General features: G+C 39.0%; 1 protein-coding gene across 9 annotated transcripts in view; it reads left to right on the forward strand.

Annotated features, from left to right (window-relative positions):
• The window catches only part of ITPR1 (inositol 1,4,5-trisphosphate receptor type 1), a 251501-nt gene that overhangs the window by 106696 nt on the left and 128375 nt on the right, over positions 1-16430 (forward strand). For all 9 annotated transcript variants that reach the window (XM_048856975.2, XM_075130279.1, XM_048856974.2 and 6 more), the window contains 9 exons: positions 253-406; positions 758-945; positions 3368-3506; positions 5529-5581; positions 6678-6845; positions 6953-7123; positions 12074-12139; positions 12783-12920; positions 16182-16307. In XM_048856975.2, coding sequence (XP_048712932.1) covers positions 253-406; positions 758-945; positions 3368-3506; positions 5529-5581; positions 6678-6845; positions 6953-7123; positions 12074-12139; positions 12783-12920; positions 16182-16307 — 1203 coding nt within the window. The remainder of the gene's footprint in view (positions 1-252; positions 407-757; positions 946-3367; positions 3507-5528; positions 5582-6677; positions 6846-6952; positions 7124-12073; positions 12140-12782; positions 12921-16181; positions 16308-16430) is intronic.

Here is a 16430-nt window from a genome sequence, read left to right on the forward strand (position 1 = left end):
TTTGGTATAGAATAGCTACAGTAGGTATCAGAAGTCTTGCAATCCTGGACATGAAAATATACCTGTCGATATATAGTAGCAAACTTATTTTGATTACTAGAATAAAAAACTATAAAACATAATGGAATTTGCTTATAAAGAGTGGGTCAGACAAATGGTCAATTAAGGTCATAAATGCAATTAAAAGTCAAGAAACAAACTGAGTTTTTGTGGCAAAAAAAGGGTTTTGATCAATACTTTCATTTTTAATAGGTTGTGAACTTAGCCAGAAACCTGATATATTTTGGTTTCTACAACTTCTGTGACCTCCTAAGGCTAACCAAAATCCTCCTGGCTATATTAGACTGTGTGCATATTGCTACTATCTTCCCCGTTACCAAAATGGCAAAAGGAGAAGAAAGTAAAGGTAAGACTGAAAAAATGATATGGGGAACTCCTGAGTGGGAGTGGAGGATTTCTTGGCCACATGAATTTTATCTGACTACATGAAATGGGCATCAACATTTTCCCTTTTATCCACTGAATTCTTGGTGGTTGCCTATAAAAGCTAAGCGGTAATTGGGAGACTAATCTATGGGGAAGATTTCTAAAGGAGATTAGGTGCCTCACTGCCCTTTGTGTCTTTTTGAAAATATTCCCCTCGTTTCATATGAAGCCGGTTTGTTTTGTCATGAGATGTGAAAGGTCACTTATCCTCTTGGTGCATTCAAATTGCAGTTATCTTACTCTTACTGTGTTTTTACCTGCCTCTCTGAAGGGAGCAATGTGATGAGATCAATTCATGGGGTTGGTGAGCTGATGACCCAGGTTGTACTCAGAGGTGGTGGATTCTTGCCCCTTACTCCACTTGCTACTGCTCCTGAGGGTAACGTCAAACAGAGTGAACCAGAAAAAGAAGACATCCTGGTAATGGACACCAAGCTGAAAATCATCGAAATACTTCAGGTACTAGAGCTGCAGTGGAATATAGAGTTAGATGGGGTCTCAAATCCTATGTTGTGGTGCTTTCATCTGGCACTATATTTTAACTAGGTGTTAGGGAGTGCATAGGAGGAGATGGTCCCTTCCAGTCCATTGCTGCCTGGATAGTCTTCTCATGCTTAGAAGGTGTTGCCGAGGCAAACACTTAACCCTTTGAAACGCTTTTTGCATGCCCCGATGGCAGAGATTATCTTCTGGACGGGAGTTACCAGTTGTGCACATGGGTAACTCATAACTGAACTAAAGGTCAAAGTTCCATCTTTCTGTTACAGCAGGTTTTCACTTACTTTGCTATTTAACAGTTAATACTTTTTACGGGGATGGCTGCCTTAAGAGGATAGTTAATATTCCCCTGGCCTGCCCTGTCAAACAAACTCTAGAAAATTAAAAGAAGATCTTGTTGGGGGTGGCTAGGTAAACTGCCTTTGTTTGATAACTCTACAGGAGGGGAAGTGTCCTGAGTATAGAATAAAACACATTTGACTGGTCACTACATTTTCCTAATAGTCTTGATTATAAGCCACTGATACCAGGAAGCCATAAGGGTGATTTTAGCCCCCCTCCGCCAGATATCATGTTGTGGTAATGATAATGCTCCAAAAGTGAGCAGAGGCCCTTTATAGACAGAAAGGAGAACAGTCCCCTTTATGGTGATTTTACAGTCTAATTCACACAGGCCTAAATGCTGCTGGTACCCCCTGCTGGGTAAAAGAATGCCAAACAGCAGTAAAGCTACACATAAGGAGTTTTCATTGAGCTTGCTTGAGCCACCAGTGGTCCTCTGTGTAGCAAGGTGAGGGGCTGGCTTTGTGTTTATATGGAAGAAACAAACTGTGTATACAGAAGGCTTGTAGTGGGATAAAATGAAACATCACAATTCATAAAGCTGATTAAAGATAAATGTCACTTCTCTGGGCTGGAAAGAGGTGATTAATGGTAGATTCTCTTGTTAGTTTAGACAACATTATTGAAAAACATGGGTAACAAAATTTGACCCCATTTTTGCAGGAATTGTTAAAGCAGAGCACTATGTTGGATGTGATCAGAAAGATGCAGTCTGTCATAATAGAATAGGGAAATTAGAAAATAAGTTAAATTAATAAAAATTGTATAGGATTCTTGAATAAAATATATGCTTATACAGGAAAGTAGATTACTTCTAATTCACATCTTGAGGTAGAAAGTTTAGATGTCCAGGCTCAAAGTTGTTCTATTAATTTGGGGGATATAATTTTTCAAGGTTGTTTTTTTTTAAGATCAAATTATTCTATCAACTGATTGAGGGGTTTAAAATATTTAAAAAGGCATAAGGAGAGGCTTTGTCCTTTGTTTATCACTTACTTTTCCCTAAAGTATAGACTGTTAAAAGGGGCGGGAGGGGAAATCAAGGAAAATGTATCCATGCTTGTAAAGATTTATTGATGACTAAACGGTTGAGAAGACATTAAATTTAAAGTTTTAAAACTAGAATGTATTAAATATGGGGCAAATGTAGCAATATTTATCCCTGCCAAAATACATGATTAATGATGAAAGTAAATATATCTTCTTAGTTGGGATGATGCGACACACTCTTTGGATGGTACATCTCTCCCCAAGGGAGTAGTAAGATGTTCATTTTGTAAAACAGGATATCAAAGTTATGTTTGCATGTTTCCATTAGTACTGACTGAACTCTTAACCAGTGATTGGTTTATACTACATGTTTTATTTAAACCCTTGGACACATCTACAAAGGAAGTATGGTACGTTGATTAGGGCACTATCCTGAGTGTCAGAAGAACTGGGTTTGATTCCCTGCTCTGTCTTAAGCTTCCTGCGTGACCTTTTTGCAATTTGATTAGGCCCGGATTTTTAAAGCTATTTCAGTGTCATTGTGCTCCGTGTCAGAATGCCTAACTGATTTAGGAGCCTACATCTAATTTTCAGAAGGGATTTTGGCACTTTTGAGTCTGAATTCCGTTGACTGTTGATGGGATTGAAATCAATCCCTATGCATCACAGGTGTGTTGTGAAGGTAAATACATTAGATTGTCAAGCACTCAGGTACTCTAGTAATGGGCTGGGGATTGGGGGGACATAGAAGTACCCATTAAATCTTTTAGATATTTTTGCATTCATGGTTCTTTAAATTGGCCTCATACATGTGGTTATGCTTGTAGTAGAATCTTTTAAAATAAAAAAACCTCAAAGTACTGAATTTTGGATTACTTAAAAAGGAGATTTTGCATTCCCCTCCCTTCATGGTAAAATCTGCAGTTTTCGGAGTATGTGGATCTCAGCTGTTAGTTTACACAGAGTGCAGTGTTACAGTCTTGAGAGATATAGAGACGTGATGTAAAAATAACATGTCTATTTCCATTTTCTTAAAACTTTGAATCATCAGTTTATTTTGAATGTGAGGTTGGATTACAGAATCTCGTGCCTACTGTGTATATTTAAATGCGAGTTTGATGAAAGCAATGCACAGACCTCTGAATCACCTACTGGAAGCAGTAACCAAGAGGCCCCAACTAATGTACCAGGTGAGTTATTTCATAAAGAGTTTTTTAAAGAAATGGTGGGGAGTTCCTTAATGGCTGAAGTACTGATTCAGCAATGTACTCAAGCTCATGCTTGACTTGAGGCACATGAGGGGCCCCACTGAAGTCCAGAACATTGCTAAATCAGGGTCTAAGTGTGACAATTACATTGACTAACTTTTCCACATAGAGCAAAAACTAGAATTGTTGTCACTCCCTCTTATTACCATGAATTAAGTAATTGACCCATCTCAGTCTCAAGGAGCATTACAAAATTCATTTAAAATGCATTTTGAAAATTGATTTATCATGGCCCCAAACAAGGACTTGCCTTGTTATTTTCAAACAAAGTTAAAGTGACCCACAATCTACGTGACCATTGCCCCAGCAAAGTAGCCTCCAACCCAATCTACTTCCTCCCAAAACAAATCCTGGGAAAACAGGTGAGTCTCGCAGATTTTCCTGGAGGTCTCTAAATCTGAATTTTGGTGGACCAAAGAGGGAAAGAAGTTATACAGCGAAGTCCGCCCCGCCCCTCTCCCCAGGTCTCTTCTGATTAAAACCACGATGCTGAAAACTTGTGCCCCCTCGGATGTTGCTAACTGCTGAGATATCAGCTAAGGAGAGAGGTGATGTCCTGTAGCCAGGATCTGAAACATTTAGGGCTTGAAGTCCTAAACTAAAGTATTTATATTTGATCTGTGTTACTTGTGCTGAAAATAGGATTTTTTTTAATCAACTTGAGGATCTGTTCTCTAGATGCCAGAAGGGTTTTAGATGTGTAACTTCTCCGCACCTCAAGAGAACAAATATTTTAGTTTCCATTCCAATGTGGGTCTGTAATGTCTCTTGTTCTTGGACTGGAGGGTGGAATGACAGGCTTTTGATCTGGGCCTTTGGAGTCAGGGTGCTTAGAATTCCCCTAGAGTGGAACCAGTGCAGATCTATGTACTTGTCGTACTCAATGTGAATTTAAAGTGAAAGAGCGTAAATAGTTCTCAGACAGATGTATCTTCCCCTTGCTGTCCCCACTGCTCACAAGAGAGATTGATTCAGGTCCCTGTTGTAATGCAGAACATAAATCTGGGGGCCAGAATTAAAGTAACAAGTCAAGGACCCTGTTTTGCAAGATGCAGAGTTCCTTCAGCTCCCACTGACTTCAATGAGAGTTGTTAATACTTAGCACCTAATAAATCCAGCCCTGTGCAAGCAAAATGGTTACCTGAGATGAGGCTTCACCAGCCTCTGCAGACAATGGGGTGAGCTAGGTGATCTAATTGACATCTCCTCTAATTACTAAGATTCTAGCTAAAACATTTTAGTTCTTTTCCTGCCAAAAAGCAGGGACTGCCATTTACTCTGTGTCTGTACCATGACTAGCACAATAGGACCTAGACCTGACTAAGCTTTCTCGGTATTCCCAGTCAGAAAAAGTGAGATCGGGGAATAGCAGAGGGTTATTTCCCAAGAAGCAGTGTTCAATTGGGAAACTTTCTAAGAATATGGCAGAAATCGTTTGCCTTGTATCTTTTTATTCTAGAATAGTCATTATTGTTAACCTGCTGGCACATACCTCCTGCTGTGAAGGGCAAAGGCCTTGGTGGTGATAGAAAGTGATTCCTATCATCAAGGGGTTAGTTGCTTAAAGCTGTCAATTAATAACAGAAATGCAGGGCATTTCCTGGGGTCGATGATGGCCCTTCAAGTCAGACACTAATTCCCATCAATGCTTTGCTCTGAAGCAGTTATTGAAAGTATAAGCTAAAAATCGGTGATGGAGGAAGAAACATGGATATCTGTGACGTGGTTCTGAAGTTTAATTGGCAAATAGAGAACTTGAAGAAACACCCTACATTAGTTTCTCAGACAGCATCCATCAATTCTCAACATACTTTTCAGCTCATATTGGTCCATTCTGCTACATTTGTGTTACCACTTACAACTTAAGATCTCTTTAGGCTACCAAAACAGCTACAGTTTGTATCTCTGATGCAATAATCTTACCTGCATATTTCTACTTTCCAGGAGCTCTAGACTTTGAACATATTGAAGAACAAGCTGAAGGGATCTTTGGTGGAAGGAAAGTATCTCTTCTTTAGTACGTCTATGGACATAGTTGCTCAAAAACTTTTGTTTTGACAGAATATCTTTGATGGAATTTAAGACTCTTCTCCAAAGAGGAATTTTTAAATGTAATTGTTCACCAATAGAAGTAAACATTTTAAATTTCTGTTTTATACATTTTTTATTGCATCTAGGCTTAGTGTGTTCTGGAAATCTACCAGACTCTCAAAGTAATCATACTTGTTTCCTATATGTGACCTACCCAACTCACTTTCCTGTGACCTGTTTTCTTACACGTAAGGCTCTTCTGTTTGTTTTATAGCCTGGAATTTAAGTGCCAGCATACACAACAGAATAAAGTTTAAGGTTTTGTAGCTTCGTGTCCCCAGTAACAGAATGAGTGTTCCGGTCACCTTTTTAAACCTGGGGGGTACAAAAATCCATTGGATATAAAGGTGCTGTCTCAATTAAACAGTAATGTCCCTTAGGATTAAAAGCCAGGAAAAGAGTTAAAGCCTTTCTTCAAGCTAGGAAAGCAAAGAAATCAAAAAGCAGGGATTTCTCCAACTAGAAGATTCTCATGCGAGTGTAATCACTTTATTATCCTGCTCTGTGCATGCATGCGAGAGAGAGTGCTGAGTATTGATGTGTAAATCTAAGGAGAATTTTACTTACAGCCTAGATGAATCTCACAAATCTTGAGTGTGAGACTTCTGGTTCTACTGATATTTTGGCTGTGCTCACCTAACTGCATACACACATCATTCAGCACAGAATACGCAGGAGTCTAGGACCTTGTGTTCCATTTAGCAGGGACTAGTAGTGTTCCTTATATCCTCTCTTCAAGCCTCCTGCCACTGGAGGGCAGATCAGTGACAAACTGGAACATTTGAGCAGATCCAACCAAGGATAGTGCTACACAAAGCACTGTTGTCCCTAACTTGTTCAAAGCCAGCAGCGAATGAGAGCCCCAGATTTCTCTAATTTTTTATATGGTTTCCATAGCAAAATTATAAATGCAGCTGCAATCATTTTCTGTATACAAAAAGTTGGTTGTTTTATTAAGGTGGGGGAGAAGTTAGTTTACTCTGCCTTTTTTTCTTTCTTTTCAGTGACGAGAACACCCCATTAGATTTGGATGATCATGGTGGCAGGACTTTCCTGAGAGTTTTGCTCCATTTAACCATGCATGATTACCCTCCACTGGTATCTGGGGCACTTCAGCTACTATTCAGGCATTTTAGTCAGAGACAAGAAGTCCTTCAAGCTTTTAAACAGGTATGTGTGGCTATTATGTCTGCTTTTCTGTGTATGTCTGCTTTCTGCATGCAAGTGTTGCAAGTTTTTAAAATCTCTGTGCAACTAATGGATTGCATTCATATAAGGTTCAACTGCTTGTTACCAGCCAAGATGTTGACAACTACAAGCAGATAAAACAAGATTTGGACCAACTGAGGTCTATTGTGGAAAAATCAGAACTTTGGGTTTACAAAGGCCAGGGTCCTGATGAGACTATGGATGGAGCGCCAGGTGAAAATGAACACAAGAAAAAGGAGGTAAGCACGTGCATCTTGGTAGTCAATGTATATGAACTATTGGAATATCTATTTGGGTAAATAATGCCTGTACCATATTTAAGAAGTAGTGGGGGTGCTGAGAACCAGGGTTCTCAGCTCCGCACAGCTCCCTGATGTGAGCCCAGCTGCACCCTGGCTCTTGTCTCTCCGCTCCCAGCTGGGAGTGTGGGGTGGGGGTGGGCACTCAGGGCTTCTTGCCTCTGGTGAGAAAATTCACACCTGGAGTCCAGTCAGCTGCCTGGCTGCGGAGCTGGGAACCCAGTTTTTCAGTGGAGCTGTGAAATTGACAAGACAGCCAACAGCTGATGTAAGTAAGGCAGCGTCTACACGGACACTGCATCACCCTACCTACACCGATGTAAGCCCTGCATCTCTCGTGGAAGTGGAGTTATGTCCGTGTAGTAGGGCATTTATGTCAGTGGGAGCAAGGCTATAGTGTAGACACTGTCATAGTTAGGTCGATTATATAAGCTGTTTTATGTCGACCTAACTCCGTTGTGTACAGCAAGCAAGAGATTCAATCGAATGTAAGGCTGAGGTAGGTGGTGATGGGAGTTAGCTATTCACATCCACATACCGTTATTGTTCTTGGTCGATAAGAATAAGTTACTTATTGCCTTTCATACTGATAGAACCCAAATTATGCTTTACAGAATTAATATAATTACTGTTGAATAACAGTGGAGAGAGGTATTATTGCGGGGAATGCCTGATTACAGACAGAATGTGACAACTGATAAAGAGGGATAGGATGTTACTTTTTGTAAAAACACTCTACCCTTGTATTCTGGCAGAGGGATTAGTGTGATTTAACACAAAAACACTTTTTAATATCCAGGGTGGATTTGATTTAAATCACTAGTCAGGAAGACTCGCTTTAATCATGGATTTCTACATAAAAGTGCATTCTTGTTGGTTGTTACAACCTTAATACGTATTCTTCACAACTCAGAGATAGATGTAGGTTTCATTTTTAGAAGGTACACACTATGCATTTTTAAATGATTTATTTTGAAAACTTTTCAAATTAGTTTTACAGCTATATCAGAAAATGAACAATTGTTTGGTTATTTCATTTACCAAAGGTAATTGAAGCAGATAGTTCACCTCCCAATGACTTCATAAATATCTACAAATTAACATGTTAATCATTAATATTTGGAGGTTTTTCTTACCATGCTGTATTAGGAGGAGAACATCAGCAGACATTTAAATTGTCTTATTTAACTAAAACAACAATGTTATGTATTCTGGATTTTTTTCTTCATCAGCAAACATATACAATATTTTAACAAAAGAAGCATATGAATTTTTGAATTTAGTTAAACATTCAAGTTTTTTAAAATCAGGTTTGTTTTGGTTAAAATTGTTAACTAAAATAGTTAAATGAAATATTAAAAAAAAATTAAATTGACTGTCAGCCAGGTCAACATGAGAAACTTAAAATATTGGCTTCTGCAGCTAACTCAGTTGTCTTCACCTTCATTTTCCTGTTTGTTCATAATCTGGAAAAGAAAAACAAGCTTTCCTGCTTTTTCAGGATTTCTCAATTTGGAATGAATTAGTCCAAAGGAAGAAAATATTCTTTCTACACCGGCAGAAGAAACTACTGCTGTTAAAAGTGAGATTGTCACTTCAACAGTCTCTGAAACCAAGTGCTTAAGTGACTTCCACCAGTTCACTGGTGTGACTTTCTTTAAAACGTCATCAGCAAACATATATTTCTTGAACGGTTCACCCTTAGCTCTGAAGTTTATTATAGTTGTCATTCTGGAGGGATGATTGCTGGATGTCCATGTCATAGCCAACTCCTCTTCTTCATCAGTTAAGGTTTCACTCTAGTACCAAGTATTGAGAATATTTGCAAGAAAATGAGCTGTGAGGTAGTGCTTGACCCATTCCTTTTTTTAATGCTTGTAATTTAACTCTGTCGTTGCATATTTCTCTTTTTAAGATCTCACTCAGTTCCTTCCAAATTTCAGCAGCGTCAGCAATAAATCAGCTATTGCCCTGCATTTTGTTCAAGGCTACAGAAATAGGCTTTAGGGTACTCAGCATGCGTTCAACATTTCTCTGAAGCCCAATTTTGAGAAAAATGCTATCTATTTTTTCACTATTTTGTTCACAAACTGACATCAGATTAAGCCAGTTCTTTATACCGTGTTCAAAACAGTCCATTACTGAGTTCCATCGCACGTTGTGGGAGCGTTAGCTTGGTTCCTCCCACTTTTTTCAGAGCAGCTGCTGCAAATTGGTTGTTATGGAAGTATTTTGAAATTTCAACATTAGCCTTTATTTCGGGAACACTGAAGTCTTTGGCTAGGAGGTGCATCAAATGAGTACTGGAACCGTATGTTTTTAGCTTGGGACTCTCTTCGCTCTATTCTAAATAATTTCTTCTCATCTTGGATTTGCAGACATTGTCTGTGACCAAGCTGTGTACTAGACATTTTGAATTTTTTTTCAGTTTGTTATAGCTTTTACTGCTACTTCTTGTAAGTATTCTGCTGTGTGCATTTCCTGATATATCAATTGTTTCTGTAAGGAAGACATTCCCTTCTTCTGTTGTCACACAAGCACATACAACAGGATCATTGTGGCCATTGCTCCACCCATCAAGACTCAGGTTAACAATTTTACCCTCTAGGCCTTTTGCACACTGCTCAATTTCTCTTTCATACATTTTATCCAGCAATTTGCTTGTGATATTGGCTCTGTTGGGTGGACTGTATCCTGGTCTTAATGACTGAACCATGTTAATGAAGTGTGGGCTCTCAATGATACGGAGAGGAGAGTTTGTTGCATAAACAAACTGGGCAATTTTTTCATCAATTACCTCTTTTTGTAATCTGCTGGTTCTTATCACAAATTTATCTATGGTTGTTTCTGGATGATGGAGTTGTTTTTTTTCTTTTTGCTACAGGTGATATACTGTGGCTATGTTTCAGAGTAGCAGCCGTGTTAGTCTGTATTCGCAAAAAGAAAAGGAGTACTTGTGGCACCTTAGAGACTAACCAATCTATTTGAGCATAAGCTTTCGTGAGCTACAGCATCTGATGAAGTGAGCTTTAGCTCCTTTTCTTTTTACTGTTCCTCAGACGTTCTTGTCAACTGCTGGAAATGGCCCACCTTGATTATCACTACAAAAGGTTTTCTCTTCCCCCTCCCCCCTTCTCCCCACCCCCCCCCCGGGATTAGCTCATCTTAAGTGATCACTCTCCCTACAGTGTGTATGATAACACCCATTGTTTCATGTTCTTTCTGTGTATAAATCTCCCCACTGTATTTTCCACTGAATGTATCCGATGAAGTGAGCTGTAGCTCACAAAAGCTTATGCTCAAATAAATTTGTTAGTCTCTAAGGTGCCACAAGTACTCCTTTTCTTTTTGTGGTCATGTGACATACATGATGTGACTGACACACTATCATTGGCAGATAACTCTGAAACTATAGAAAATGATGGTGATCTTGAAGTTGGATAGTCTTCAGAATCCTGTATGTTGAAGATAGATTCTCCTAAACAAAATAAATCGATGCAGTTATTTAATTATTATTACCATATTGGTCATTTGGTATTACTCATTGCATTCACTGACACTCAGTACTACTTTCAAGGTAAATTGTAAAAGGAAGATCTGCCTATTTCAGCTATTTATTTTTTTATCACAACTGCATCTAAAATGATAGTACCATAGAGTAACAATTATATTTTTTGCTCAAACATGAGAATTCAAGAATAGTCCAGGAGGACAGTCAGTCCTTACGAAAAGTATGAAATAAAAAAAGTTTACCAACCTGAAGATCCTGCATGTTCAGACGTGTTCCTTTCATTATCTTCAACCCAGCTTCCTCCTGAGAAGGAATGCTTCTCGTGATGTTGTTTCATTTGGGGCACTAGGTCGTGCATTTCTTTGTTGCACTGTTTGCATTTTGCACTCATGCCTGTCTTACCCACAGGTAGAGGAACTTCATTAAGATATTCCCAAACTGGGTCTCTTTTATGGCCTGCTGCCATTATAGGTTTTCCCTTCTAGTGAGAGAATGGTATGGTAGATCTCAAATCTATGAAGGCTACACTCCGAAAGACCTCAAGACTTCTGGAATATGCTTCTCAAAACAGTTTCACTTTTATTTCTACTGCCTGTCCCTCCCATCCAACATTTATCTCCAGACTTCTTCTCCTTGTCCAGATCCATTCCGCCCCCAGCAATCTTCTATTCATTGAACTTTTTGAAACTTTACACTCTTAGAGAGAGGTAAGGGATTGACTCTGTGTACACAAATTTGCAGAGGGACAATAGGGTTGAGGTCTGTTATTTCTCACCTCTGTTATTTCTTTGTTTAAAAACATTTTTGCTGTTAACAAGCATGTTATCTCTGGAGGCACAAATCCACAGTTTGAGAACTGCAAAACTAAGCATCTCTTATGGTATCTTCTAGACTGAACACTGAGTCCCATTGCGTAGATAGAAAGATTAACCTAAATAACCTATACAGAAGCCTCTGGCACCCCATAAAATTGGGTCCGTAATCTATGAACTATTGGAACTCATTTACAGAACTTTTCTTAAATATTACATGAATATATTGTCTCCTACTATAGAATTAGAATTTATAATCCCTATTTCATGATGAGATCTCTTTGAGTTATAATGTATCTTTAAATAGTGTTTATTTTCCCTCAGAAAGCATTTTATCAAAAAAATCTGATTTTTAATAAAAAGAAATCCTGATTTTTTTAAATTTTTTTTTTAAATCATTTATTTTTATTCATCCTGTTAGTACCCTCAATCTTGTCATAAAACTGTAAGGTGACAACTGACAATTTTGGTCTCTGTAGATTCAGTGTAATACCCGTATTTCTCAGCCATAGGAGCTATCAAAGAAAATACTCTAATCGATTAATAGATGATTGGTTTTGCCCCTAGGAAAGCCACAGCAAGTCACAAAGACATGAAAGTACTAGCAGCTATAATTACCGGGTGGTGAAGGAGGTAAGACTTGGTTTCTTTAAATTGAAGTATAAACTAATGGTGCAACTCCGATTTTAGTCTGAATTTAAAAAGCGGGAAACTGAGTCACATTTACACTGTGAAAATTACTTGTGAATTACACTGTGAAAATTACTTGCTGAATTCTAATTTGCTGAGTAGTAGAATATCCCAACTCCAATGAGACATCTAGAATATAGCCAACATTCGGAGTACGTATTTTCCACAAAAACAGATTATTCCAAAATGTAGCATTAATGCCGCTTATTTCAATGGAAACCCAAATTTTTATGATTATAAAGGATATAAAAGGAGCAGGAAAGTCTGGAAGCTCATTTAAATCTGCCCTCTTTCTTTAGGGACTTGTGCTCCGTTGTACTGTCTAATACTTTTAAAACTAACGTACAACGAGAAACCTGTCTGTGGTGGCTTGTAAGTGTTAGAAGATTCTAGGTTTGACCCCGGGCTGGCAAATGCCTGAATTAGTTTTAAATGGATTTTTTCATGTCTTTTTCCCATTTGCCTAGTGTCTGTCTGCTTGTCTGTCATTAGACTGTGAGTTGCTTAGGTCAGGGAAGTTTCCATCTTAACATAATTTAAACCAAAACAAAAAATTGCAAGTTCTAAAGCAATTTTCTTCTCCCAGATTTTGCTTCGGCTTAGCAAGCTCTGTGTTCAGGAAAGTGCTTCGGTCAGGAAAAGCCGGAAACAGCAGCAGAGATTGCTGCGGAACATGGGAGCTCACACTGTGGTTCTGGAGCTGCTGCAGATTCCATATGAGAAGGTGGGCTTTGCACACAGCTATTCCCTTACTTTACAGTTTTGCTGACCAATATAAATAGCTCCCTGAGATCTCCTTAAACCTTAGTTCTTTCAGTTACCTTTGGCAAAAAAGAAGCTATTGTAAATATTCATGCCTCTTCAGGAAAAATTTATGGTTTATAGAAGTATTTGGTTAAATGTGAAACTTCTGATGACAACAGACAATATTCTAAGCTAATTGCTGAAGCACCAACTTCGTCCATTGTAGTTAATCAGATCAAGAGCTTGTCTGTACTGGGGCATTTAAGAAAGTTCATTCAGATTAACTAAAGGTGTGAATTAAAAGTGGATTAGTTAAAATGCATTAAACCCTTGTGTGGACACACAAAGAATAGGAGTACTTGTGGCACCTTAGAGACTGACAAATTTATTGGAGCATAAGCTTTCGTGGAGCACGGCTGCTACTCTGAAACCGGTCATTGTGTCGACACACTCATTCAGAATTACAGTGGTCTTAATTTAGTTTATCTTTAATTCTGAATGACGGGTTAATGCAGTTTAACTAATCCACTTTCAATTCACACCTTCAGTTAATTTGGATTAATTTTCCTTACTGTTCCCCGATAGCCAAGCCCTGAAGCTTTGACCTCATTGCCAAAACCAGGTATGTGTTTACTTCAGGGTAACTAAGATCCATTAGATTCCCACTGTCCCACACAGTTTGCTAGTAGCTGGGAATGGGCAACAGGGGGTGGATCACTTGATGATCATCTGTTATGTTCATTCCCTGTGAAGCACCTGGCATTGGTCACTGTCAAAAAAGGCAGTTTCCACGGTATACATCTGATGAAGTGAGCTGTAGCTCACGAAAGCTCATGCTCAAATAAATTGGTTAGTCTCTAAGGTGCCACAAGTACTCCTTTTCTTTTTGTCAAAAGACAGGATACTGGGCTAGATGGACCTTCGGTCTGACCCAGTAGGGCCGTTCTTATGTATAGTCTCATCTAGCTACCTTGCAGTAAAAACAACAGCAACTTCTCGCCAGCAAGATTTACAGCAGGATAGCTAACAAAAGGTAGTTATCACATGGTAAAAAACCAAACACCTCTTTAGTAGTAAAGGCGTAACCTCAGAATTGTAAACTATTCCCTAAAACAGTACAAATACTTTAAGCACACATGATAAATATCTGCTTTCTAGCGAAACAGTGACTGAGTATAGAGATAGCTTAGCCCTCAGGGAGTGCTCTGCACTATTGAGCAGGTGACTGGAGTTTTATTTACAGTGTTCTTAGCCTCATTAATACTGTGACTTTCTGTCACATGCAGCCACTCCACTCAACTGCTGGCTAGAATCTTTTTCCTGGCTTGCCCTGGTCACTGGAGGTATGACAGGAATTAATGCCATGGTTTGAGGCATTCTAGGTATTGGAGGGTAGTAGGTTGCCAGAGAGTGAGGTGAATGGCTTCTGAGAGACAGGAGATATAGAACGGGAGTGATCTTGAAAATCTTGCCCAGTTTGAAAACAGAACAGATTATCTAGTGTGAAGCCCCAAATTGGTTTGATGTGGGGTGGGGTGGGGGTTGTTTTTTTACATTTTGCCTTGGAAAAATAAATTGGGCATTAACTCTGTTACTTGTGAAACATGCTGGAGAATGAAAAGTATAGGGGATGAAATCCCCTGTACTCAGAAGCAGCATGAGCACTTGCATGAAAGTTTCCCTACTGTCATAGAACCATAGAAATGTACTAGTGCTCAACCTGGCTGTGGAAGTAAGTTGGTCTCCTTGGCCTCTCTGCTGAGCCTGCCGTTTATGCTGATTGGATTTTGTGAGATGAACTGCAGAATTACCTCGAACCACAAACATTTCAAGCAGGGCACTGACCAACTGTTGAGTGCCAAATGCTTTTATGAAAGAAAGATGGCTCATTTTATAGCATTGACTGTCTGTTACTCCCAGCTGAGATGCATTTATGTGTCAGTTAAGTCAGAGACATGGTTGTACCTTCTCAGCTATTCCGCTGCTCTGACTTAAGTCACAGACAGAGAGAGTACTTACTCCTGTGAACAGAAGCTGAATTTTTGTTGCTGCATCAATATCTTCCTGTCTCCTCTTCACCATCAAGTTTAAGCCCCTCAATACGGAATTCCATTGTAATGGATCTCATGGCAGTCTTCCTATGAAGTCCAAAGGTATGGGAAAGAATCTGATGTGTGGTTTGCCCTATATAGATTCATAGATACTAAGGTCAGAAGGGACCATTATGATCATCTAGTCTGACCTCCTGCACAATGCAGGCCACAGAATTTCACCCACCCACTCCTGCGAAAAACCTCTCACTTATGTCTGAGCTATTAAAGTCCTCAAATCGTAGTTTAAAGACTTCAAGGAGCAGAGAATCCTCCGGCAAGTGACCTGTGCCCCATGCTACAGAGGAAGGCGAAAAACCTCCAGGGCCTCTTCCAATCTGCCCTGGAGGAGAATTCCTTCCCGACCCCAAATATGGCAATCAGCTAAACCCTGAGCATATGGGCAAGATTCACCAGCCAGATACTACAGAAAATTCTTTCCTGGGTAACTCAGATCCCACCCCATCTAACATCCCATCACAGGCCATTAGGCCTATTTACTATGAATATTTAAAGATCAATTAATTACCAAAATCATGTTATCCCATCATACCATCTCCTCCATAAACTTATCGAGTTTAATCTTAAAGCCAGATAGATCTTTTGCTCCCACTGCTTCCCTTGGAAGGCTATTCCAAAACTTCACTCCTCTGATGGTTAGAAACCTTCGTCTAATTTCAAGTCTAAACTTCCTGGTGGCCAGTTTATATCCATTTGTTCTTGTGTCCACATTGGTACTGAGCTTAAATAATTCCTCTCCCTCTCCAGTATTTATCCCTCTGATATATATATATATATATATATATATATATATATATATATATATATATAGGTATGTTCGGTAGCACTCGAGGGGTTGAAATGCATTATTGGCAAGCTTGAATGTTGCATATTCAGATCTGAAAGACATTACTTATTTATATTTGTGTTTTTGTTCTCCACAACTTTTAAAATCATAAAAGGGGCCAAGTTCTTATCTAGTATCAGTGGATTAATTTGGTTGGAGGTCTGTAGTGGACAGAGATTTGTTTTTCTATTGAGAGAGATGTGACTCTGAAAATTCTGTTGAACAGGTGGTATTGTGGTCCACCCAAAAAAGTGAACTTTTGGGTTGTTTTTAATTCCATCTTATTTGTGTCATGCAATCACAGGCAGAAGATACAAGGATGCAGGAGATAATGAAACTTGCACATGCATTTTTACAGAATTTCTGTGCTGGGAACCAACAGAACCAAGCATTGCTGCACAAGCACATAAACCTGTTCCTTAACCCAGGGGTAAGAAGTGATTTAACTTAATACCATGTTTTTTTGTAGTAAGAAAGTGGAATAACCTGACCTCTGTAAAGGCCTCTGGACCAGTTCTCATGCAAGACTAGTTAAATGGATAGCACTTTGTTC

The sequence above is a fragment of the Caretta caretta genome, chromosome 7 (assembly GCF_965140235.1).
Source record: "Caretta caretta isolate rCarCar2 chromosome 7, rCarCar1.hap1, whole genome shotgun sequence".
NCBI lineage: Eukaryota > Metazoa > Chordata > Testudines > Cheloniidae > Caretta > Caretta caretta.